Here is a 26,178-nt window from a genome sequence, read left to right as displayed (position 1 = left end):
ATATTTTGCATGGTCTCCCCGGTTCGGTGTGATTTGTTGAAAAGATCCTCTGTTATGTAGACACACAAACTCCAGGGACTAGTGCTAGCTCGACGTCAGCTCGCTGACATGTTGGAGACACTAGAGGCCTCCTTTGATTATTGGTGTGATTAGAGATGTGGCTCACTCTTCTATAGGATATGTATCTTTTAGCTCTGCTGTGCTGAGTCAAGCTGATAGCTGTGTTTTATCCATCTGCGCTCTGGCTTTATTTAGCCCTGGAGCTCTGCTTGGCTCACTGGAGCTGGTGTTTGTGTCTGTTGTGTGTTCTGTGTGTACAACATATGTGCTGCTGTGTGGTGCTATGGACTGGGTTGTTGTGCTCCCTGCTTAGTGTGGTCGTTGCTTAGATAAATGACCCCATTAGAAAGCACAGTGGGGGCGATCGTTCAGAGCCACCCTCGCCCTGGGTGCTCAGACACTGTCTGCCTGCCCACCAAATCAAATCAAATCACATATGATTTGTCGCACACACATATTTATCAGATGTTATCGCAGGTGTAGCGAAACGCTTATCTTCCTAGCTAAAACAGTGCAGTCATTTACAAGTGCCACCACTCTGTTTTGGGGCTGTGTGCGTGACTACACTGTGTAAATGTTTGTGGTTGCAGTATGAACAGTGTGTGTGTGTGTGTGTGCGTGTGTGTGTGTGTGTGTGTGTGTGTGCATGTGTGTGTCTGTGAGTTTGTATGTGTCACAGGAGGTTGGTGGCACTTTAATTGGGGAGGACAGGCTCGTGGTAAAGGCTGGAGTGGAATGGTATCAAATACATCAAACACATGGTTTCCATGTGCTTGATGCCATTCCATTTGCGCCGTTCCAGACATTATTATGAGCCGTCCTCCCCTCAACAGCCTCCTGTGGTGTGTGTGCATGCATGTTGCTTGTATTTGTGAATGACCCCAAAGCAAGCACTGCTGGGAGTCAATGAGCACAGCACTCTGTGAGGCTGCGTCTCGCCTTCCTAAATACAAGATTAATGAGAGCCTCGGAAAAAAACATGCTGAATTCTTATTAAACCAGAACGAGGGATGAAACGACAGAAAGAGCAGAGGAGAAGTTGTTTTCTACTAGCGAGGGGCGCAGGCATTGTACTGTAATGTAACGTGGGCTCGATGTGTCTGGCTAGCTCTGCAATCCTAACAGTCGTCAGCGAGCATTCTGGGAGCTCATTAACGGAGTCTGGGAGCTGGAGGAGACCCGGCGGTGGGGATAGGGGAGCCAGTTCACTGAACAGAACACAGCAGCCTACCAGAACACAGTCTAGTAGCAGCTGCAGCAGAGCAGCTGAGGAAGAAGAGATGCTGCCTGGGCCCAGGCCAGGTCCAGGCCAGTAGAATAAACCCAGAGTGACAGCCCTGATCTGGATCTACATGGCCTTGTCTAATCAAGACAGCCCTGGCCTGCACTCATTTAAGGTTGGCCAGAGGCCAGCAGGGCCCCAACCAATAGGGAGAGGATGCAGGTGTAGGGGGAGAGAGAACTTTACATAAGCGTTAAAACATTAAAACAGGTCTCAGTTCCCACCAGGTTATTTTGTATCTTCCCCATTCCTACCTACTGGTCCTCAGTGGATCCTTAGTTCTGAAGGTGTTGTGTTCTGGACCTCTGCCTTGCTGTATCCCTCTGCTGTCAGCATTGGTGAAACAACAGGCACCGTCACATGATTCCATCCCACCCAATCAGAAAAAGGAAAGATGGCATCAGTTGTATGAATGTTGGTCCCGACATGCTGATACATTATGCCAATCTTAATTGTGTTTGTTTGTCTTATAGTCTGTTTATTGTTTGTTATCTCATTCACGTTTCTCCGTACTCCTCTCTGTCAAATCCATTCTTTCCGCCTCTCTCTCGCTCTCCTCTCGCCAAACAAACTCTCTCACTTTCTCTCCTCCAGAGTCGTAGCCCACGTCACTCCCAGTCCACCCAGTCTGGGCTAGCTGACCAGGCCGCTAAGCTGTCCTTTGCCTCGGCTGAGTCTCTGGCTGAGACCATGTCTGAGGCTGACATCCCCCTGGGGTTCAGCCGAACCGACCGCTTCCGCCAGAGTCTGCCCCTGTCCCGCTCAGCCAGCCAGAACAAGCTGCGCTCCCCAGGTGAGACCCAACACCCACACTGGAGCTGGACATGACCCAGACAGTACAGAAACTATACATGAGGTGTACATGATCCCGTCTTATCCTTTACCAACTACTGCTACAGTAAGACTGTGCAGAGAATATACGTTACATCAGTGAAGGCTCCTCAGTGGAGGAAGGGGAGGACCATCCTCCTCAGTGAATTCCACAAAAATTAAAAAGAGTGAAACTTTAAAACAGTTATCCTTTTTAGATAAACCTATAGTAAATATATTCACGTCACCAAATAATTGATTAAGACATACTGTTTTGCAATGAAGATCTACTGTAACCTCAACAGCACTCTGTAGGGTATCACCATGGTGTAGCCGGAGGACAGCTAGCTTCCGTCCTCCTCTGGGTACATTGACTTCAATACAAAACCTAGGAGGCTCATGGTTCTCACCCTCTTCCATTGACTTACACAGTAATCCGGAGAATGTCCTCCAACCTATCAGAGCTCTTGCAGCATGAACTGGCATGTTGTCCACCCAATCAAAGGATCAGAGAATGAATCTAGTACTGAAAGCATAAGCTACAGCTAGCTAGCACTGCAGTGCATAAAATGTGGTGAGTAACTGACTCAAAGAGAGAGAAAGAAAATAGTTGAACAGTTTTGAACAAATGAATTTCTTAAAATATATAGGAGAAGCAAGAGAGAGAAAGAGAGATGTTGTTGAATATTTTGCCTGGTAACAAACAGCTGATGTGTTGTGCACTGAAGCCCACAAGCGAATGGAAAAGGTGAGAAGACAGCTCGTAGATGCGAGAAGGAATTAACAAGCAAAGTGATCAAGCTGTTTACATGTGGCTGATATGAAAGTGAACTGTTTTTGCGTGTGATCAGGGGTGTATTCATTCTGACGATTCCGTTGAAAAACATTTCTTAAAAGGAATCAATATGGAACGAAATGGGGATAAACATACCTGAATTTGTCCAATAGGAACTCATGATGGGTATAGGCCAAATTAAAGTATAATGTAGAAGCCTAAACCTATTGATGTTACATTGAGCTGGGTGAATGGGAATATGAATGACAGTCATCCAATATGCTGTAATAGAAATGAGACCATGCTCATCAAATAAATGAACATCCTCCCTCATCTTAAACGTCACCAACTGCCACTGCATGACATATACATGACCATGTAACAGCCTTTACCAGCTACATAGCTGAGGCAACATTTTCCTCATCCCAAAGCTTTTGTGGACTTCAACTTACTCATCTAATCAGAATGGCTTCATACCATTTTCATATTAACATTTACCTAGTTTATCTGCTATCTTATCAAACCTTATCCACTTACATAGTAAATAATTATTCCCATTCCCAATTCATTTCGCGTTTTGCGGTTTATTTGTATTCACTATTCGATATGAATTATTGCGAAATGATTGAATCGTGATTACATTTGCATATTTTGTAGCCATTTCAGAAGCGTAAATGATGCACTCCCGGCTGGGCGTTTTTATCAGGGACCAATCACACAGCTCCTGGGTTAGTCATGTAACCTACAGCCTGGTGTCTCTTCGCACCCTCAGATGAGTGTGATGATTCTCTGCCTGCCTGCCCTGTGGTGCGTTACTGCTTACACAACACTGGATCATCCACGCCTCACTTTACATATCTGGGACACGACAACCATACACAGCCATACACTGCAATGCATTTCATTATTAGCACAGGGATCATATGTTCATAGACATTCAGTTATGATTCAAGTCCTGACCTATTATTCATTTATTTCTGCTACAGTCATATTGAGTGAACTCAGCATTGGGACAGCTTTACAGTGTGGACTACAGTATCATAAGTGTGAACTCAGTGTTGGGACAGCTTTACAGTGTGGACTACAGTATCAAAAGTGTGAACTCAGTGTTGGGACAGCTTTACAGTGTAAACTACAGTATCACAAGTGTGAACTCAGTGTTGGGACAGCTTTACAGTGTGGACTACAGTGTCATACCTGTGAACTCAGTGTTGGGACAGCTTTACAGTGTGGACTACAGTATCATAAGTGTGAACTCAGTGTTGGGACAGCTTTACAGTGTGGACTACAGTATCATAAGTGTGAACTCATCGTTGGGACAGCTTTACAGTGTGAACTACAGTATCATAAGTGTGAACTCATCATTGGGACAGCTTTACAGTGTGGACTACAGTATCATAAGTGTGAACTCAGTGTTGGGACAGCTTTACAGTGTGGCCTACAGTATCATAAGTGTGAACTCATCGTTGGGACAGCTTTACAGTGTGGACTACAGTATCATAAGTGTGAACTCAGTGTTGGGACAGCTTTACAGTGTGGTCTACAGTATCATAAGTGTGAACTCATCGTTGGGACAGCTTTACAGGGTGGATGGATCAGACTTATAAACATTGGTGGGTGTAGGCGATGCTAAGCACGCAGGGAGAAACAGAGCGCTGTAGAAGCAGTGACAGTGACGGATGATGAGCCCTTTGGAAGAGGACTTTAGGCAGTGCTTTAGAACAGTGGCACTCTCTCACTCCCACCTCCTCCTCCTCTGTTTATCAACCAGACCTTCCCTTTATCTCTCTCTCCTTTTCATTTGACTTTCGTCACCCTTTCCTCTATTGTTCTATTATCTCCTGCGCCACCTTCACCCTTGACTTTAAATCCTCTCTCTGTGGCCTAGTGTGGTCAACACATCTACGGTGTCGGCATAGGTTCAAATCCGGCCTGCTGCCCTTTGACCCAGCTTCTCTCTACCTTTTCCCCAGTCATAATCTCTCTCTAGCTGTTCAGTAAATTTAGAAAAGATCTTCAAAATATATGATCAATTCTCTCCCCCTCTCTCTTCATCCCTCTCCTTCTCCAGGCGTGCTGTTCCTGCAGTTTGGGGATGAGACGCGGCGGGTGCACATCACCCACGAGCTGAGCAGCCTGGACACGCTGCATGCCCTCATCGTGCACATGTTCCCCCAGAAGCTGACGGCGGGGATGCTCAAGTCCTCCAACACGGCCATCCTGATCAAGGACGAGGCGCGCAACGTCTTCTACGAGCTGGAGGACATCCGGGACATCCAGGACCGCAGCATCATCAAGATCTACCGCAAGGAGCCCATCTACGCCTCCTACCCCGCCACACACCTGGTCAACGGGGACCTGAGGGTGAGACAGGGAGGGGAGAGAAGGGTGAGGGAGGAGAGAGGGATGCTGAGGGAGGGGGGGGGGGGGGGGGTGGAGCTGGGCTGGGCGTCTGATAGGGAGATAGGTGGATGGAGGGCTCTGGATTCTACTATACTGATACTGTCACACTACTATTGGGCTTTGACCTTTGAAGGTGCAACAGCTCTTTTGTGTTTATGTTGCAACAGTAAGTTTGACAGGTTGTGGAGGCGTATAGGTTATTTCTCCAGATATTCCCGCTGCGCAGTACTTTTATCTTCAAGAGCACCATATGCTGCCTGGACACTAAATAACAGTGTTTCCCAGGGAGATGAGCTTGTTTCACCCCCTGTGCATGTCTCTGTTTTGGTGGAGTTCAAGGAACCTTGAAGTTGTTCTGTTTTCAGTCCCTTCCATCTGTAATAGTCACACTACATTGCGGATGAATCAGCCATTACCTATGCAAATAATTAGAGTGTGTGTGTGTGTGTGTGTGTGTGTGTGTGTGTGTGTGTGTGTGTGTGTGTGTGTGTGTGTGTGTGTGTGTCTCTCTGTCTGTGCGTATGAATGTGTTTTTGTGAGTGCGTGCAGGCATACTAAAATCCCTAAATTGTGTATGGAGGAACACCAAAATATCCCAGATTAACTAGATTAAATTAAATCATAGAGAGTTCTTATTTCCAGGAGGGTAAAGCCAGGCCTTTGAAGAACATTCAAGTTGCTGGCTCTTTGCTGGCTCTTTGTTCTATGACTGTGTGTGTGAACTGCACACCCCCTCCTAGTTCAGTGCTGTGCTGGGGACTACCCTGCATGTTAACTAACGTCTTGACATTGAACTGCTCCCGGGTGTACATTTTTGGGTTTGGATAGTTGGTTTTAACTGTGTTTTCAGGGTTTTATGTAAGTGTGTGTCCCGACTCCTCTGTACAAGTGTGTGTGTGTGTGTGTGTCCCGACTCCTCTGTACGTGTGTGTGTGTGTGTGTGTGTGTGTGTGTGTGTGTGTGTGTGTGTGTGTGTGTGTGTGTGTGTGTGTGTGTGTGTGTGTGTGTGTGTGTGTGTGTGTGTGTGTGTGTGTGTGTGTGTGTGTGTGTGTGTGTGTGTGTGTTTGTGTGTGTGTGTGTTTGTGTGTGTGTGATGCCCTCCTTCTGCAATGGCTCTTATACACAGTCCTGTCCATCATCACTTTACAGTATACTGTATGGGAAGATTAGGAGAAAGGAAAGAGGATATTTAAAAAAGGATGAGGAGGCAAAGACACAGGGATGACTAGAGGAAGGAAAGGAGAGTAGGAGAGTTAGAGGAAAGAAACAGGTGAGAGAGATAATTACTGTAGATTGAGGAAAGACATAAACAGGAGAGAAAGGTAATTACTGTAGGTTGTGGAAAGACAAACAGGAGAGAGAGGTAATTACTGTAGGTTGAGGAAAGACATAAACAGGAGAGAAAGGTAATTACTGTAGGTTGTGGAAAGACAAACAGGAGAGAGAGGTAATTACTGTAGGTTGTGGAAAGACAAACAGGAGAGAGAGGTAATTACTGTAGGTTGAGGAAAGACAAACAGGAGAGAGAGGTAATTACTGTAGGTTGAGGAAAGACAAACAGGAGAGAGAGGTAATTACTGTAGGTTGAGGAAAGACAAACAGGAGAGAGAGATAATTACTGTAGGTTGTGGAAAGACAAACAGGAGAGAGAGATAATTACTGTAGGTTGTGGAAAGACATAAACAGGAGAGAGAGGTAATTACTGTAGGTTGTGGAAAGACATAAACAGGAGAGAGAGAGGAATTGAAAAAGTGGGAGATGCAGAGTAAAAATGAGGCAGAATGTAAAAGTTTTAGACCATCCAGGCAAGCGGTGGAGGAGAGAAAAAAGAACCTGTGGTGGATGAGGAAATTCCTCACATTCATTCCAATGAACCAGGAGTGGTTTAGTCTCCTGCTTCCTCTCACTTCTCTTCAATAGAGAAGACATGGATATGTGCAGATATGGAGACGTGCTGAATACCAGCTCTTTGTAATCCGGTGGGTTTAGTTGGGCTGGTTAAAAGGAGCTCAGAGGTTCTCTTAGACGAGTGGAAGGAGAAGAAAGAAACAATAAGGCTGGACTAGGCCCCTTTTTTAAGCTCTTTCATTTTCAGTTATTACACTGTAAGGTGACAGTCAATACATGTAGGTAATCCCATATCCTATAAGCCTTACTGTACTCTTGGATAGAGCCATTACTATAGACTTCAATCACACGTGTTGATTGTGTGCTGGTATTTGATGTGGGCTTGCGATGATGAGCCCAGGCTGCCACAGACTGTCCAATGTCAGTGTGATTTCCTATCCTCTGATTGTCAGCCTGGCACAGAGGGGGAGCACAGCGTTTTCATCCACTAGTATCCATGGTAACCTACCCTCCACCCCCGTCCCTGATGTCGTTTCAGAGGGATCTGGTGTACACGTCCCGAGAGTCCTCCCCCACCCGCCGCCTCAACACCCTGCCCTCCTCCTCCGCCTCGCCCCCATCCGGCTCCCCATCCCGCTCACGTCTGTCCTACAGCGGGGGTCGGCCCCCCTCCTTTGCCGGGCCGGGTAGTCACCCCCAGCTACAACAACACTCCCAGCACCAGCAGCACCCCCAGCAGCACCAGCCCCAGCACTCCCACCACCCTGGAGCCGTCTCCCACCACGGGGGCCCCAACGCCGGCCTGTCCTCCTCCCCTAGCGCCATCCTGGAGCGCCGCGACGTCAAGCCCGACGAGGAGGTTTCTGGGAAGAACATGATGCTGGTGAAGGAGGGGCTGTACGCCGACCCCTACAGCCTGGTACACGAGGGCCGCCTCAGCATCGCCTCCACACAGTCGCTGGCTGCCATCGGAGACCCCTTCGGCTTCCCCGTATCCGGTGGGCTGTATCGCCGCGGCTCTGTGCGCTCCCTCAGCACATACTCTGCTGCCGCCCTGCAGGGGGAGCTGGAGGACGCCCTGTACAAGCCTGGAGGTCCCCTATACTCCGACTCCTATTCCTCAGCCACACTGGGCATGGGCTTCCGCATGCCCCCCTCCTCCCCCCAGAAGATCCCTGATATGCAGCTGAGGGACAGGGGGGACTCGTACTCTAGCTCCCCCAGCCGAGCCTCTCCGGTCAGGCAGACCTTCCGCAAGGACTCAGCCTCCTCTTCCGTGTTTGTGGAGAGCCCCAAGTCCAGGCCCAGTTCCAGCTCTGACCCTCTGGTCCTGCAGGCCGGGCCGGGAGGGGACGGGAGCAGGTTTGCGCCCGGATACAGCTCCCCACTCCCTGGAGAGACTTCTGAGTCCAGGTGAGTATGTGTATGTGTGTGTGTGTGTATGTGTGGTTTGATATTTCATGCTTCCTCTATACAGTACGTGTTTCACTAGGTGTTTTCTAGTGTATACTAGTATGTTTTGACGTTACTGTGGGATGTGTGGGTGCACCAGCTTCCATGTTTGTGTGTGTGTGAGTGAACCTAACTGACCAGCGTGTGTTAACCTACTGGCTTTCTCCAGGGAGCGTCTGGATCGTCTGGATCGTATGGAGGCCATGGAGAAACAGATAGCCAGTCTGACAGGCCTGGTACAGAGTGTACTGACCAAAGCACCCGACAGTGACAGCACGTAAGACCCCCTTAAGAGCCCAAACACACAGAGCCATTCATAGATGTACAGTTGAAGTCGGAAGTTTACATACACCTTAGCCAAATACATTTAAACTCAGTTTTTCACAATTCCAGACATTTAATCCTAGTAAACAAAAATCCTGTTTTAGGTCAGTTAGGATCACCACTTTTTTTAAGAATGTGAAATGTCAGAATTATAGTAGAGGGAATTATTTATTTCAGCTTTTGTTTGTTTCATCACATTCCCAGTGGGTCAGAAATTTACATACACTCAATTAGTATTTGGTAGCATTGCCTTTAAATTGTTTAACTTGGGTCAAACGTTTCTGGTAGCCTTCCACAAGCCTCCCACAATAAGTTGGGTGAATTTTGGCCCATTCCTCCTGAGAGCTGGTGTAACTGAGTCAGGTTTGTAGGCCTCCTTGCTCGCACATGCTTTTTCAGTTCTGCCCACAAATTGTCTATGGGATTGAGGTCAAGGATTGTGATGGCCACTCTAATACCTTATCTTTTTTGTCCTTAAGCCATTTTTCCACAACTTTGGAAGTATGCTTTGGTGCCAATGTCCATTAAGAAGACTCATTTGCGACCAAGCTTTAACTTGTCTTGAGATGCTGCTTCAATATATCTACATCATTTTCCTTCCTCATGAAGCCATTTATTTTGTGAAGTGCACCAGTCCCTCCTGCAGCAAAGCACCCTCACAACATGATGCTGCCACCCCCGTGCTTCACGGTTGGGATGGTGTTCTTCGGCTTGCAAGCCTCCCCCTTTTTCCTCAAAGCATAACGATGGTCATTATGGCCAAACAGTTCTATTTTTGTTTCATCAGACCAGAAAACATTTCACCAAAAAGTACGATCTTTGTCCCATGTGCAGTTGCAAACCGTAGTCAGGCTTTTTATGGCGGTTTTGGAGCACTGGCTTCTTCCTCGCTGAGCTGCCTTTCAGATTATGTCGATATAGGACTCGTTTTACTGTGAATATAGATACTTTTGTACCTGTTTCCTCCAGCATATTCACAAGGTCCTTTGCTGTTGTTCTGGGATTGATTTGCACTTCGCACCAAAGTACGTTCATGTCTAGGAGACAGAACGTGTCTCCTTCCTGAGCGGTATGATGGCTGCGTGGTACCAAGGTGTTTATACTTGCGTACTATTGTTTGTACAGATGAACGTGGTACTTCAGGCGTTTGGAAATTGCTCCCAAGGATGAACCACACTTGTGGAGGTCTACAATTTGTTTTCTGAGGTCTTGGTTGATTTCTTTTGATTTTCCCATGATGTCAAGCAAAGAGGCACTGAGTTTGAAAGTAGGCCTTGACATACATCCACAGGTACACCTCCAATTGACTCAAATTATGTCAATTAGCCTATCAGAAGTTTCTTAAGCCATGCCATCATTTTCTGGAATTTTCCAAGCTGTTTAAAGGCCCAGTCAACACAGTGTATGTGAATTTCTGACCCATTGGAATTGTGATACAGTGAATTATAAGTGAAACAATCTGTCTGTAAACAATTGTTGGAAAAATGACTTGTGTCATGCACAAAGTAGATGTCCTAACTGACTTGCCAAAACTATAGTTTGTTACCAAGAAATGTGTGGAGTGGTTGAAAAACAAGTTTTAATGACTCCAACCTAAGTGTATGTAAACTTCCGACTTCAGCTGTATATACTACTACAGCAGTAGACCATGACAGGACGAACACAGAAATACATGACTGGTCTCAGGATACTATATCATTGTTTAACAGACCAGAATACGTTCAAGTACATTATTGCAGTATAGTAGTACTGTACATGATTATAGTACAGGTGTTTGCATTAGCACTGTAATTGGCTGGTTATAGTGACCTTGCCCTGTGGACAGTATAAAGCACTCTGTAGTATAAGTACATCATGCATAAGTATAGTACAGGTGTTGGCATTAGCACTGTAATTGGCTGGTAATAATGACCTTGCCCTGTGGACAGTATAAAGCACTCTGTAGTGTAAGTACATCATGCGTAAGTATAGTACAGGTGTTGGCATTAGCACTGTAATTGCCTTGCCCTGTGGCCCTGGTTGATCCTCAGATGCGGCCTACTGCGTCTCTGCATGATGGCGGGCTGCCCTCCGGACCAGGGCTCGGAGTTCTCACGGCCCTTCCCTTTCTCTTCCAGCGAGAAGACCGAATCCAACAGCGACGGCTCCGCCACTCGAAGTGAGTACTACGCGCAAAGTTCTAGCTCAAACTAGATTGAGGTGAATTGAATTTTAGTTTGATCTTGTAGTCAGACTGCGTCCAGTCCTGCTAACCATTTACAATAGTTCAGGTTGAGCTTAGTTTTCAGGTCCGTTTACCCACTGGGCCAGGCCTAGACCAGTTATTTTAACAGATAAGATGGCTACTGGTCTTTAAACCACAACAGACATAGAATGACATCTCCCTCAACTCGCAACCTAGACACAAACCCATCCCTCTGTCTCTGCTTGTAATATCTCTCTCTTACTCTCACATTTCCTTCCCTTTCTTCTTCTGTTGTATTTCTCTTTTCTCTCACTCCCTCTCTCTCTCCATATCTCTTTCTTCCCATGGTGCTCATACCTCTGTTTAGCATGAGTGAGTCTGCATAGACTTGCTGTTCAATGGCCAGACCTTCAAAGGGCCAGCGAAAAGACACGTCTGCCTTTGATGCCTCTCCTTGACATGAAATAACACCAGAAAATAAAGCTGTTAAATTAGCCGTTTTTCTCTCAGCAATAGTCGATAGAGAAAGTGTCCAGGGGTCCTCATTTGCCTCTGGCAATGTAAACCTTGAAGATTACTCTCAATTTTCCTCCACTCTCTCTTCTCTCTCTTTATCTTTGGTAACTGGCTCACTGCTTCTGTGTTACAGCTGGACGGCTGAAGCGGAAAGGTAGTTTCACTCTTCTTCCCTTCTCCTCTTCTCTTCTATCTCTCCTCTTATCTCTCTGCCCCTGGGTGGGTGTCTGGTGTTGTCGCAGCTCCGATATTGGTGGTGGTGTGTCTCTTCTCTTATGTACCCTTTGGTTGTCTATAATCCTCTCTACCCCCCCCCCCCCCCCCCCCCCTCTTCTCGCACCATCAACATACTCTCTCTGTTCGTTTTCAGTCTACCTCTGTCCAGGAACTGAGCTGGGATCCTTTACCTGTGCTCCCAAGACTGCGTGTGGAAGTGTGTGTGTGCGCGTGCGTGCATTCATCTGCTGTTGTGTGTCAGATGTCTTTATACATACAGCATTGTAAATAACCCAGTTTCCTCTGACTTCCTCATAACCCGAGTTCTGTCCTGTGATTGTCAGCTCTGACGCCGTCGGCCCCGCTGGCTCTGATGCCCCCCCCTCCCTCCGGAGACAGCCAGGTCACCACCGTCACCCGGCTGCAGATGCAGCTTCACCTCCACGACCTGCAGCAGAACGCCACCGACCTGCGCAAACAGCTCTCCCAGCTCCGCAAGATGCAGGTGAAAACGACTGGGCCTACTCTCAATGCATCTATTAGTACGACTGTTTACACAAACGCGCAGGCACACAGGCACACAGGCACGTGCACACACACACACACACACACACACACACAATAATGAACATGATGTCTTCTTCTACGACACATTTAGGTCATAGTATGCTTTGCGAGACAATGGAAGATTAAAGTTGTTGTATGTGTTGGTACTAAGAGTTTGAAGCTGTGGTCGTTAAGACCCGAGCCTAGTGAATATCCCTGTGAAGGTGGACGCAGCATCAGATAATGGAAAGAAATGAAACCATTCAACGTTTCCCCTGTGACTCCCTGCGGTACCATGGTTACAGGCTGAGGAGAGAAGAGAATGGTCCTGTCTGTGTTTTAACTCTCTGGGGGGGGGGGAGTGGTTGCTCTAACACATCAGATCAGTGGGGAAAATAAATTAAGAAGTGTAGAGGATATGGCGTATGTGATTTAGGGACAGCGCAGGGCCGTTTAACAGTCTGCCCTGTCTGTCTCTTCATTTAGAGAGAGTTTATGAAACATAACAGTGGACACAGTCAGTGGTCCAGTCCACTTCATGCATCGTTAAGCTCTCCCTAGGGCCCAGCTCAATGGCTCATGACTCCTGGGTTTTGTAGTTTTATAGCCTGTGATTTCCTCAACATACTGGTGCGCACAGAGAGGCACAGCAGCAGTACCTGCACCAACTCTCTTCTGATGAGGAACTGGGTTTAAGTGGTTGGATTTATTGTTGGAGAAAAATACACTGAGTATACAAAACATTATGAATACTTGAACTTTCCACAACATAGACTTACCAGATGAATCCAGGTGAAGGCTATGATCCCTTATTGATGTCACCTGTTAGATCCACTTCAATCACTGTAGATGAAGGCGAGGAGACAAGTTAAATACGAATGTTTAAGCCTTGAGACGATTGATACATGGATTGTGTGTGTGCCATTCAGAGGGTGAACGGGCAAGACAAAAGAGGTGCCTTTGAACTGGGCATTGTAGTGCTGTAGGTGCCAGGTGCACCGGTTTGTGTCAAGAACTGCAATGCTGCTGGGTTTTTCACGCTCAACAGTTTCCCATGTGTATCAACAAAGGTCCACCACCCAAAGGACATCCAGCCAACTTGACACAACTGTGGGAACTATTGGAGTCAACATGGGCCAGCATTCCTGTGGAACACTTTCGACACCTTGTAGAGTCCATGCCCTGACGAATTGAGGCTGTTCTGAGGGGGAAAATACACAGATGGAGAGGAGTCAAGTGGTAAATTGAAGCCAAATGCAGCACAGTGGGACTAGAGAGTAGTAATAATCTCAGTCATTTACCTGTGTGGGAGCCCAAGCCTGGCTCCTAACCTCTGACCCGCCCCGTTGCCCATGGAGACGGCCCCAGGCCTGAATAATACATGATGCTCATGAATTATGTAGAGCGAGAGAGAGAAGGGAGAGGAAGGGTGAACGTGGTAGAGGTAGCATAATGCAGAGAAAGAAACAGAAAGAGAGTAGAAATGTTTTCATTGTGAGAAGTAATGCTGCAGAGCACATTGTTTATACTGTTGTTCAGTTTGATTCCCTGGAACATAAAATAAATCCATGATTAACTTCCCTTGCTAAGCAGGTGCTTTCATCTCAGTAGTGGTTGTATTGCATACATTATGACAGATTCCATTCATAGTTCTGGATGTGTCTTGAATTTTGATTGAGTGCTTTGCAGTAGGATTTAGAGGTCCCTGCTAGTGCAATTCACTAACTGGAAACCCTGTTGTTGTCTGCTGTGTGTGAACCTTATTTTTCTCTGAGTGAGAAACACACACACACACACACACACACACACACACACACACACACACACACACACACACACACACACACACACACACACACACAGAGCTGTGATGGGTTCCATCATCAGCTAATGACATTATCTGACAGGTTGGCTCAGAATATCTAAAATTATAATATTTTAGAACTAGAAATCACAAAAATAAAAGCTAAAGCAATGAAACCAATATCAATAATCAATAATCAATAATCAATAATCAAACAATGAATTTAGGAGAAGTTTTGCATGTCTGCATTACCGACCGGACACGCAGGACACATGCTCAGGGGCCCTGATTGGGGTCCCATTGATTTTGTTTTAATGTTTGAGCATGAGAACACAGAATTAGCCATTGGACAGAGTAGAATTGCAGGAAATTAGCTTTTTGGTATGCTAATAGCACAACTGCCTGATAATATGGTATGCTAATAGCACAACTGCCTGATAATATGGTATGCTAATAGCACAACTGCCTGATAATATGGTATGCTAATTGCACATGCCTGATAATATGGTGTGCTATTAGCACAACTGCCTGATAATATGGTATGCTAATAGCACAACTGCCTAATAATATGGTATGCTAATAGCACAACTGCCTGATAATATGGTATGCTAATAGCACAACTGCCTGATAATATGGTATGCTAATAGCACAACTGCCTGATAATATGGTATGCTAATAAAAGGATGTTGTCACTGTGATTCCTTTGCTATCTTGACCTCTACAAGCTACTTACTGCTCTGGGCAGGACCACCGTAGGTGTGTGATACCAAATTCAGAGGGAGGCTTATTGTATTGCAGCAGATGTGCACCATTAATGATCTGCAGAATTCTCTATTGTTTGACCTCAGACACCTGTATTGTCTATTACCTACACAATTTGGATACACTGATTTCTGCTACATGGACTATCATTCAGAACACTATTAGTTACACAATATAATCTTGTTTAACCATTCAGTATTGTGTGTGTGTGTGTGTGTGTGTGTGTGTGTGTGTGTGTGTGTGTGTGTGTGTGTGTGTGTGTGTGTGTGTGTGTGTGTGTGTGTGTGCGTGTGCGGTTGTGTGTGTTTGTGTGTGGTTGTGTCTGTTTGTGTGTGTGCGTGTGTGTGTGCGCAGCTCCAGAACCAGGATAGTGTGACGACGCTGCTGAAAAGAACGGAGAAGGAGCTGAACGTGCGTGTGAGTGACGCTCTGAGAAAGCAGGAGGACCCTCTGCAGCGACAGCGCCTCCTGGTGGAAGAGGAGAGACTCAAGTACCTCAACGAGGAGGAGTTTATCATCCAGCAGCTCCAGTCAGTACTCACCTGGTCACGGAATCATTCCTTCCTTGAGATCCGTTTGTTGAATGACTGACTGACTGACTGACTGACTGATTGACAAAATCTATTCACATGATTATTATTGTTGTTATTATTTGTAGGTCATTAAGATCATTGAGGTTCTAAGGAGGTCCTATAAGATGGTTGTACTAAGGCAGTAATACAGGCCTTCCTACTGGTAACAGAAACAATCTCCATGCGTTACCCAGACACTGCCTGGTTTAGCAGAGTGTGTAACTTTATATGAGTGGACATTTTTTAATTAATCATTTGCCTCGTTAGATCATCGCTGTTAATCTAGGCTTGTTATTAACCGTTGCTAATAGCCATTTTATTTCATTTAAATATTCATACCATTTTGATTGGCCATATGGCTTCAGGCTGATTTACTTGACATCATTAAGTTGGATTTTCATTAGTGGTTTAGCTTCGTCAGCGTGTGTGTGTGTGTGTGTGTGTGTGTGTGTGTGTGTGTGTGTGTGTGTGTGTGTGTGTGCCAGCGTTCGTGTGTACATGTGTGTGTCCAGACTGTGTGTATGTCTCTCCATCGGTCTTGTGGTTCTCTCGCTTCGACACACACACCACAGTGTTCTCAGTGGAACATTACATTCTTCATAACATGAACTTTTTCATGTTAACTGTGAAGGCCTTGTGTTGACACGTCTCTCCTGTGTTGTCTCTCCAGTGACCTGGAGAAGTCAGTGGAGGATATCCAGAAGGGTTCGTCTGTCAATCACAAACTGGTGACGATTCAGGAGCTGGAGGAGAAGGCCTCGCTTCTGAGGAAACTAGGAGAGACACTCACAGAGCTCAAGAGTAAGTCACTCACTGATACACTGATCACTCACAGACACACTGACAGGGTCTCATCACAGGAGTCTGAGTCTGTTAACAGCTCGTAATAATGGAACAAATAAAACGCCTGCCAACCATGTGTTTGATGTATTTGATACCATTCCACTAATTCCGTTCCAGCCATTACCACGAGCCTGTTCTCCCCTATTAGGGGGACACCAACCTCCTGTGGGTCTGATACACTGATCACTCACAGACACACTGACACGGTCCACTGATCACTCACAGACACACTGACATGGTCTCATACACTCATCACTCACAGACACACTGTAGGCACTGACTAAGATAGTCAATCACAGACACACATGAGTCTCAAACATCCAGACATCACAATCACCGCTCTCAGAATCAGACTCCCGTTGTAACTCCTGAGATGTGAATATGTAGTGTCCCCTCTCTCTCCCTGTCCCCCTCCAGACCAGTTCCCCAGTCTGCAGAGTAAGATGTAGTGTCCCCTCTCTCTCCCTGTCCCCCTCCAAACCAGTTCCCCAGTCTGCAGAGTAAGATGTAGTGTCCCCTCTCTCTCCCTGTCCCCCTCCAGACCAGTTCCCAAGTCTTCAGAGTAAGATGTAGTGTCCCCTCTCTCTCCCTGTCTCCCTCCAGACCAGTTCCCCAGTCTGCAGAGTAAGATGTAGTGTCCCCTCTCTCTCCCTGTCTCCCTCCAGACCAGTTCCCCAGTCTGCAGAGTAAGATGCGGGTGGTGTTGAGGGTGGAGGTGGAGGCTGTCAAGTTCCTGAAGGAGGAGCCACACAGACTGGACGCCCTGCTGAAACGCTGCAAGAGCGTCACTGACACACTGACCACTATGCGCAGGTACGACCCAACACACTGACCGCCATTGCGCAGGTACGACCCAACACACTGACCGCCATTGCGCAGGTACGACCCAACACACTGACCGCCATTGCGCAGGTACAACCCAACACACTGACCGCCATTGCGCAGGTACGACCCAACACACTGACCGCCATTGCGCAGGTACGACCCAACACACTGACCGCCATTGCGCAGGTACGACCCAACACACTGACCGCCATTGCGCAGGTACGACCCAACACACTGACCGCCATTGCACAGGTACGACCCAACACACTGACCGCCATTGAAACATCAACACTGATCCAACATCACAGGTACATGAACGATGTTTAACTCAGAGCCTGCATTGTCTAGCCACAGCCCACCAGCACTGACCACATAACGGCCGATATACAGACGTTACTGGCATCGCCTGACACTGGCTGTGTTTGTGTGGTCAGGCAAGTGAACGAGGGCGTGTGGAAGAAGCAGGAGGACTTCCCCAAGCACAGCAGTGAGGACTTCCGTAAGAGTTGTGACTTTGACATGCCCACCAGCCCCCCTCTCAACCTCAGTGACCTGAGGGGCGGCAGCAGCCTGTCTAACTGGAGCCCCCACTCCAGCCACAGCCATAGTCACAGTCATGGACCCAGCCAACCCTCCTCTGGCCCTCACAGGGACAATCATCCCCCTGTGCCTCACAAGGGCCGGGCCCTGGAAGAGCTGGCCAACCGCGCTGCCGCTGATAAGGCTGTGTCTGTGGAGGTTCGACTGGTAAGGAACCCTTCTGTTACTCCATTCTAGTGTTTAGTCTGTAGTTGTCCTAGTGTAGCATTGGTATGATGATACAGTATGTATAGGTTTTGGAGGAGAGTGTGCGTAGGCATGAGTGAGTCTGCAAGTGTGGATGTCTGCACATGTGTGAGTGAGTGTCAGTGGATTCTGCTGAGGGGAGGACGGCTCATAATAAGAGCTGGAATGGAGCGAATGGAATGGTATCAAACACATGGAGACACATGTTTGATGTATTTTATACCATTCCACTGATTCTGCTCCAGTCATGACCACAAGCACGTCTTCCCCAATTAAAGTGCCACCAACCTCCTGTGGTGAGTGTGTGTGTGTGTATACAATATCCCTCACTGTGCTATATCTCTCTATGGTTCCCCCTCCCCAGGCAGCAGAGCGGGACTGGGAGGAGAAGCGGGCCAGTCTGACCCAGTACAGTGCTCAAGACATCAACCGTCTGCTGGAGGAGACCCAGGCTGAGCTGATGAAGGCCATCCCAGACCTGGACTTTGCCGCCAAGCAGATCAACAAGCCCTCTTCCAACACACCCTCCCAGTCCCAGAGTGGGGGAGGGACCACAGAGCACCGCCCTACCAAGCCCCAGCACGCCACACACAAGCTCTCGGGGAAGGAACCTGGCTCCAGACGTGGTTCTGGTAAGGATACATCAGACCTCTCCTCACCCAACAGAGGTAACAGTAGAGCGTTGTTGTTTTTGATGTACTGATGGGCAGCAGTGTTTTGTCACATACTCAGCTCATGAATGTGTCAGTGTCGGCTGTGGTGCCAGTATGAATGTACTGTGTCCGGTTCTCTAACGGGTGCCCATGGTACTGCCCTGCCTGCCACAGATGCAGAGCAGCTGACAGTGACTCGCTATCGTACAGAGAAGCCCTCGAAGTCGCCCCCTCCCCCACCACCTCGACGCAGCTTCCCATCATCCCCGGCTGGCCTGATCACCCGCAGTGGAGAGACCCTTATCCCCGGCAAGAGCATGAAGGTGACAGAGCATGAGGCATGGATGTATATTCACACACACACGCACCTCCTGCCTAGTTTCTGATCTCCACTATGTATGTGTGTAAGTCGGAGGTGGAGGAGGCAGAAGCACAGAAGCCCTATGTGAAGCTGCGACGGACAGTGTCCGAAAACCCGCGTCCTGCGTCGACCCCTCCCACCATCGCCTCTGGAGACAAGGAGGAGGGAGAGGAGGACAAGATCGCTTCTGAACTGGAGGTACTGGTATACCAGCTTCGAGAAATAGTGGATTAATAGTGTTTGCAGAGTTGATATAGTATTAGTAGAAGTGGTCCCTGAAGGATTTTAGGTAAGGGTGGCCGGAATGGGAAATGTTGCTGAAAAACGGCACTTCCTCCGCTTCCCTAATTTTGCCCCTAATTTGGCCTAAAGCTTGTAGCTATATACACACGCACACACAAACACACACACACACACACACTCACGACCGTTGTAGGCCTCATTAGCTGGCTGCTTGGTGTGTTAGAGAGGATGGTCAGGTCAAAGCAGCAGGTGCCATATGTCCTCCACACCCCAGGCCTCCTCACTGAGACAGAGAGTCCATTCACTGTGGGCCCAGATTACTGCTGATCACACAGCATAATCACACACAAACACAGAGTGTCACCCAGAGCTCACAGACCAACCCAGCCTGGCCACGTAGACCTAAATGAAGTGTTGAGTTGTGTGTTTGTCTTTCTGATGCCCTGCTGGAAACAGTAAATTGGACTGATATATATATTTTTTTGATAGACCCGTTATAATAATTTATCTTGATATCATGGATAATTTATACTAATTTAACCATTATTTACATTATTTCAACCTCCCCTCCCTCCTACCCTTCCCCTGGCCAGCTGTTTCAGAGAACCCCCCCCAGGCTCAGCCACCCCCCTCCCCTGTCCCTGCCCAGTGTCCCCCGCAGCAGGACCAGCGTGCCCCCCTCCAGCCTTGACCTATGGCCCCCAGGGGCCCCGGGCACCAAGGTAACGCCGTCCCTGACCTCGCGAGGGCTTGTGTGGACTGCTGCTTCCTGAGACTGCCCTCATCTTCCTCCTCACCCCCCTTCCTCCTCGAACTAACACTTCCACCCCTCTACCCCCTCCCTCAAATACACACTCCCATGTTCCATCAATGATCTCTACACCCCCTCCCAGAGTACACAGTCCCATCCTCACCTTTTATCTCTACCTGCAGAGTGCTCTCCACAGGGTCTCCTGTCAAACACAGCAGCTGGTCACCAGCACACAGAATGTACACTGACCCTATTCTGCTTGGTGCTGTAGGGAAAGTAAAGGAGTTTGTACTATTGTTTTAAATGTAGCCCTTTGGTCCAGCACTCCCCTTGTTCTACACTACCAGCACACACCCCTAAACACACTGTCTCCAGACGACACACACACCCTATACCAACACACACTCACTCCCTGATGGAGTGATCACTCTTCCTCACACACAAACACTCCTGTGACTAGTCACTCTCTGTGTTGGTTGCAGTGCTCTGAAGTGCATGGATGTGCGTGTCTGTGTTAGAGTGTGCCAGTGTGTGTGTGTGTGTGTGTGTGTGTGTGTGTGTGTGTGTGTGTGTGTGTGTGTGTGTGTGTGTGTGTGTGTGTGTGTGCGTGTGCGTGTGTGTGAGCAGTTGTGAAACTCTACACTGTGTCTACCAGCTGTCTAGAGCATCGTTGGACCGCTCTGGCCTACAGTGGAAGCAGGGCAGCTCAGACTGCACTGCCAGCATACTGGCATCACACTCACAGGTTAGTGCCCTAATGAGAAGTATTTTAGAACCAGTCAATTACCATTACACTGTTTAGAAAACAATCCTATTTTATCTTATTGAATGTATGTTGGACTATTACTTCTAATCACCCATTTTGTTTAACAGGCACAGAGCACGACCCTTCCTGGTCCACCCTTCTCTCCTGTCCCCCGGATTGTGCTGACAGAGTGTGTGTCAGTTTCACTCTCTCCCTCAGAAGGCTTTGTCAGAGACTTAACACAAGACCATCAGATGTCCCCAACATTTGACCTGTCCCAGAGCCAGACTGCTCCTCCCCAGACAGTCCCCCAGATCCAGGAGGTCTCTAAGGGGAAGGATCCCGTCAGCCAGCCCCAGAGGAAGCTCTCTCGGCGGGGGGAGCTGAGAATCCTGGACTCCTTTGAGAAGGAGGAAGAGAGGGAGGAGAGAGAAGAGCTGTCCTTGGTGCTGACTGAGCTGGGGGTGATGGTGATGTCACCCTCGGAGGCCCAGAAGCTCAGCAGGACCTGGGGAGAGGCTCTACAGACACTCACCATCCCACCTCAGCCTTCAGAGGAAAGCACTGAAACCCGTCTGTGTGGGGCTCCACTACTGGTACTCTTCAGGGAGACTGTGACGGTCAGAGAGGCCTACAGGAAGCTGCAGTTACTGCTGGGCAGGGAGGAAGACACAGGGTCAACCAAGGTGGACCCCAAGCCCAGAGCAGGATCTTCTCACTGCAGCCTCAGTACCCTGGGTTCCAGGATAACTCTCGCCCCTGAGCAGCAGGACTCTCTGAGAGAGGTTCTGAGGAGAGGGGTGGAGACAGGGGCCAGGAACCTGAAACTCCCTCACAGCACTGGAACAAAGAGCATTCTAGCCACCCTTCCGGAGCCCAGTCAGGACTCTGCAGAAGCAGCAGTGAAACCCAAAGGGTCTGCAGGTTGTAAGGAGAGCCAGGCCAGGGAAGAACAGGGACTGAACCCTTGGAAGCAGGGAGAGGACATTAGGAGCAGCACCTACAGCAGGCTGGACAGCCTGGATGAAACCATCCGTGAGCTGGAGAACACCCTGCTGGAGCTCAGTGGCCACCCCACCACAGTGCATCTCTCCAACCGCACACTCCCCACTGACACTTCCTTGTCAGAGGCTCCAGCCCCAGCCCAGATGCCTGGCACCAGCACCTCAGAGACCAAGAAGCCCCCAGTCCCACCCAAGCCCAAACCCTCCTACACTCCTGACACGATGACCAAGGTCTATAACATGCACCCCTGCATAGACTCTGCTCTTTAGAGGGCATGCACTCACTTCTCTCTATCCTCTTCTGTCTTTTTGGCTTTAAGTGTTGGGGTTGCTGTTTCTGCTGAAGCTGAGGCTTTATCTCGTCTTCCTCCTATTGACTTCAGAGGGAATCTGACAGCACATAACACACCAACCTCACATGGAGTTATACCTCACACCTCCGTTGAACCTCTCAACTTGCCAATTCCCACATAGAAGTAATCTGTCGTCTGCTACCTGTGAAAACGGGTAGATTTTGTCAGTCCAAACAATGTTTTAAATCCTGAAGGCTTTAAATCTTTAATCTGTTCAACTCCAAGGGGCCTGCAGCAGATGCTCTCCTTCTCTGTACTGTGATTAGTTATGTGGGGCTACTGTCGACTTGGAGACGGGTTGTTCATTGTCTTTTCATTGATCCTCTGTTTCTACTCTGTAAACCAGGGCAAGTCCAATCTCTGCTGCAATAAACTGTCGTTTCTCTTTCTCTCCCCTCTTTATTTCCCCCCCTCTCTTCACGTCTTTGTCTTGTCTTCTCTTTGTCCTTTGCTACTTCTCTCGTCTCTGTAATCAATTACCAGTTACCTGCATCCTCAACTATTATAGCTTTACCTTGAACTTTCTTTTGGCTTATCGACAAACTAAATGTTGAAACTTGTTTACAAATTGGTCTGAAACTGAATACAGACACACACTGTTGTTTTCATTATCCCATAGTAAATCATTAGCATAGGGCAGACCAGACCTCGGAGGGCTCATTGCATGCTGGGAGTCGGAGTTTGTCATTTCACCTTTAGGTCAACTCTCCTTGTAAAGCTCCCAAAATGAAATACATGGTTGAATAATGATGATAGATAGAGAGTTAGAGATAGACAGGTGAAGAGGTAGACTGTAGCATGGACCACCATGTGTTCTCTGTGTGTACATGGACTTTCATTCAGTCCAACTGCAGTGGAGTGCCAAGCTACAATGGGGCTGACTGTCAGGGACCGTTTCTCCTCTCGGCCGTTCAGCTGGAGAAACAGGTCCGTGGGCTTGACGTGGGATTGGTGTGGAGTTGCAGCGTTTTCACGCCTTGTTGCATCACCATTAGTACTGTAACCACCACTGCCTTTAACTGGGTTAGGCCAATCAGATCCTTCACCCAGGTTCCCTACTCTACCCCTGAATGATTCATATTAGCATACCATACTGGGCGCTCCGTCTCCTGTAATCATATGCACTGCCTTTCCTATTAGCCAATGTGCGTGTGTGGAGGAGGTTGGGGAGTAGATAGGATGTGTGTTGGAGTGAGTGAGTGCGTATTTACTTTTTGCGTATTAGAGGCAGAGAAAATGGTTGATCCGACGACATCGTATGATGGAGCCCCTGGTGCAGCCACGCTACGCACACACCACTTTGAATTTTCCATTTCCATATTCACCTGTTTGTCAGATCTTCTGCAGCCAGTGTGTAATGATGTAGTGAAAGTCAGTGGGGCGGATAGCAGGGAGGTGATTCAGCGAGGGCTAGAGTGAGGACCCTGATCTTAGGGCTTTCAGCAGCCGGCGGGGGTACTGGGTGAGAGCTTCTATTGAGTTGGTATATGTCTGATTAAAAGGAATGAAATGTAAATCTGTTCGTGCTCTGTGACACTAATACTCACATCTCTCCCCTCTTCTCCTCTCCTTGTCTCCTTCTCCAGGGAGGCAACAGCTCTTCAGCTGTGGGTAAAGGCCACTCCTCGGCTGCCTCTCGACTGAAGCACCTGCAGCAGAGCAGCACAGAGAAGACCAAAACTGGCAAGAGGGAAGACTTCCTCAAGGGCCAGCAGCAGGTACTGTATTCTAGTGAGACTGATCATCTACTACTGACTGCCCCTACCTAACTGACCCCACACCTCGATCTTCTGCACAAGGTAGCCTAATCCACTGTTGTACTAGTGTACCTCCATATCTTGGTGTGACTTCTTAGTCCATAGACTGTCGATGGATTAGCCAGAGCCACTAGTACTACTAGGGTCCTGTTTGATAAAGGGGATATAGATAGTGTATGGAATAGATAGTGTAGTGCACCAGGGCACCTGAAGGTTTTGAAGGATGTTGGGTTATAAGTTGGGAAATGCAAGGGGACCCAGGGGAGACGGGGAAATGGAACTGATCAGCCGTGTCAGAACAAAGTCAAGCTGAGAGAGAACTTTCTTCTCTGGTGCAGGCAGGAGTCATGTCAATGAAATAAGCTTTAATGTCAATGTTACTTGAAAAATACCGGAGCACTGAAGTGCACCTAAACCCCCTCTACATGCTAAAAATACTTTGATTGGGAATTCAGAGAGGGAGCCATTCATGTGAATCAAGAGAGAGGTGTGTGTGTGTGTGTGTGTGTGTGTGTGTGTGTGTGTGTGTGTGTGTGTGTGTGTGTGTGTGTGTGTGTGTGTGTGTGTGTGTGTGTGTGTGTGTGTGTGTGTGTGTGTGTGTGTGTGTGTGTGTGAGAGATTTTATTTTATTTTTTTTAAATCATCTTTATTGGTTCTGGGAGCCCACAACACAATAAATACACATACAAAACCACAGTTACACATCAATTAAAAACACAACTCCAATTTCTCCTCCACAGTAACTAAACACAACAACCTCTGAATACCCCATATACTCATAAACAGATCAATATTGTTGACAAGTTTATAATAGGCAAACTCAACCCTCAAACTCGCTGCCAACATTCACTCCAGCATTCCCACCACAGGGTCTTCCATATCGCTAATTTTGCTGCCCCTAACACAAAATTAAGCAACACAACTACACCCTTTTGACTATACCTGTACTTTGGCCCCAATATATACAGTTGGGAAGAGAAAACCTCTCCCAATGCTGAGAACCAATTAGTGATCAGGTCAATCATCCCGACCAACCTGGGACACTGTAAAAACAGATGTGCCAGAGTTTCAGACTCAGCACAGAATGGACACCCCTCCCCAACAGTAGGATCCAGGTGTACCAAATGCATGTTGGTGGCTATAGCTCCATGTATTATCCTCCATTGGAGGTCAGCTGTCCTCTTACCAATAGGCAGTTTGTATAATGATCGCCAACAGCCTTTTGGGGAGGCACCTGGACCAAGCACACCTGCCCACCTCATCGATTTTACCCCTTCCAGGGAAGAGGCATGGGACACCTTTACACATATTCTGTATATGGCCTTCTTTCCCACCACCCTGAACTCACCCAGCTCCGGGGTATGGAAGGAAAGCAGCATCCCCACGTCCTCCTCGAATGCTCCCATCGCAGCACTAACAATCAGTGCAGGGAACATATAATCCAGACCCTCCTTCCACTGATCAGATTTGGAAGTGTCAGTCACATACTGCAGATGAAGTACTGGCAAGGAGTCACAGACCTCAGCAACGACCTTCCTCAGTAGGCGAGATGATCGGATCCCTGCTCTTCCTCCCAGCTCCTCCAACGATCTGCTCCTGCTCTGCATCAGATGACCCAGCTTGGTACACCCCACGCCTAGCAGACATGAACGTAGGCTGGCTGAACCCAGAGCACGGGACTGGATGGCAGTGTTATAAAAAAGAGGCTCTTCAAAAAGCCACATCCCTGGTGGCGTGCAGGTCTTACGGGACTTGACAAGGACTCTCCAAGCCTGCATAACAGACTCAGAAAATGGAGTCCGGCCAGGCAATTCACCACCCCCCCTCCAGCGTTAAGAGGAAAAGGTGCGTGTCTAAGCCCAAACAGCCCACTCTCCTCATCAGTGTGTAGGCTGTGTCGACCCAGCTAGAACAGTCTCTGTACAACAGTCTCTGGGCTGCTTGAAGCCGGAAAGCCATGATCCTAGAGGAAATGTCCACCAGTCCCTGCCCACCCTCGTGCAGTGGCAAGTACAGGGCTGCAGCTTTAATCCAGTGTTGTCCAGGCCAGAAGAAGTTGACAAGGGTCCTCTGAAGCTCTTGTACCAGACCCTTTGGTGGCTGCAAAATCATTAGTCTGTGCCACAGGGTAGAGGCAGCAAGATTATTAGCTACCAGTACCCTTCCCCTATAAGACAGCTGGGGCAGCATCCATTTCCATCTTGACAGTCTGGCACACACCTTCTCCACTACACCCTCCCAGTTATTTTTCTGAAAGACATCGGAGCCTAGAAAAACCCCCAAAGTCTTCATCCCATCTCTG

General features: G+C 48.0%; 1 protein-coding gene across 1 annotated transcript in view; it reads left to right on the top strand.

Moving 5' to 3' along the window:
* The window catches only part of LOC139421197 (SRC kinase signaling inhibitor 1a), a 52,952-nt gene that overhangs the window by 13,195 nt on the left and 13,579 nt on the right, over nucleotides 1–26,178 (top strand). The window contains exons 3-17 of the mRNA XM_071171839.1: nucleotides 1,937–2,135; nucleotides 4,999–5,291; nucleotides 7,717–8,591; nucleotides 8,800–8,907; nucleotides 10,985–11,112; nucleotides 11,789–11,809; nucleotides 12,216–12,376; nucleotides 15,338–15,513; nucleotides 16,226–16,356; nucleotides 17,064–17,211; nucleotides 17,658–17,970; nucleotides 18,374–18,641; nucleotides 18,837–18,985; nucleotides 19,072–19,221; nucleotides 23,706–23,837. Of these exons, the coding sequence (XP_071027940.1) occupies nucleotides 1,937–2,135; nucleotides 4,999–5,291; nucleotides 7,717–8,591; nucleotides 8,800–8,907; nucleotides 10,985–11,112; nucleotides 11,789–11,809; nucleotides 12,216–12,376; nucleotides 15,338–15,513; nucleotides 16,226–16,356; nucleotides 17,064–17,211; nucleotides 17,658–17,970; nucleotides 18,374–18,641; nucleotides 18,837–18,985; nucleotides 19,072–19,221; nucleotides 23,706–23,837 (3,252 nt within the window). The remainder of the gene's footprint in view (nucleotides 1–1,936; nucleotides 2,136–4,998; nucleotides 5,292–7,716; nucleotides 8,592–8,799; nucleotides 8,908–10,984; nucleotides 11,113–11,788; nucleotides 11,810–12,215; nucleotides 12,377–15,337; nucleotides 15,514–16,225; nucleotides 16,357–17,063; nucleotides 17,212–17,657; nucleotides 17,971–18,373; nucleotides 18,642–18,836; nucleotides 18,986–19,071; nucleotides 19,222–23,705; nucleotides 23,838–26,178) is intronic.

The sequence above is a fragment of the Oncorhynchus clarkii genome, chromosome 12 (genome assembly GCF_045791955.1).
Source record: "Oncorhynchus clarkii lewisi isolate Uvic-CL-2024 chromosome 12, UVic_Ocla_1.0, whole genome shotgun sequence".
Lineage (NCBI taxonomy): Eukaryota > Metazoa > Chordata > Actinopteri > Salmoniformes > Salmonidae > Oncorhynchus > Oncorhynchus clarkii.
The sequence above is the reverse complement of the archived record's forward strand: the minus strand, read 5'-3'. Positions and strand labels throughout refer to the sequence as shown.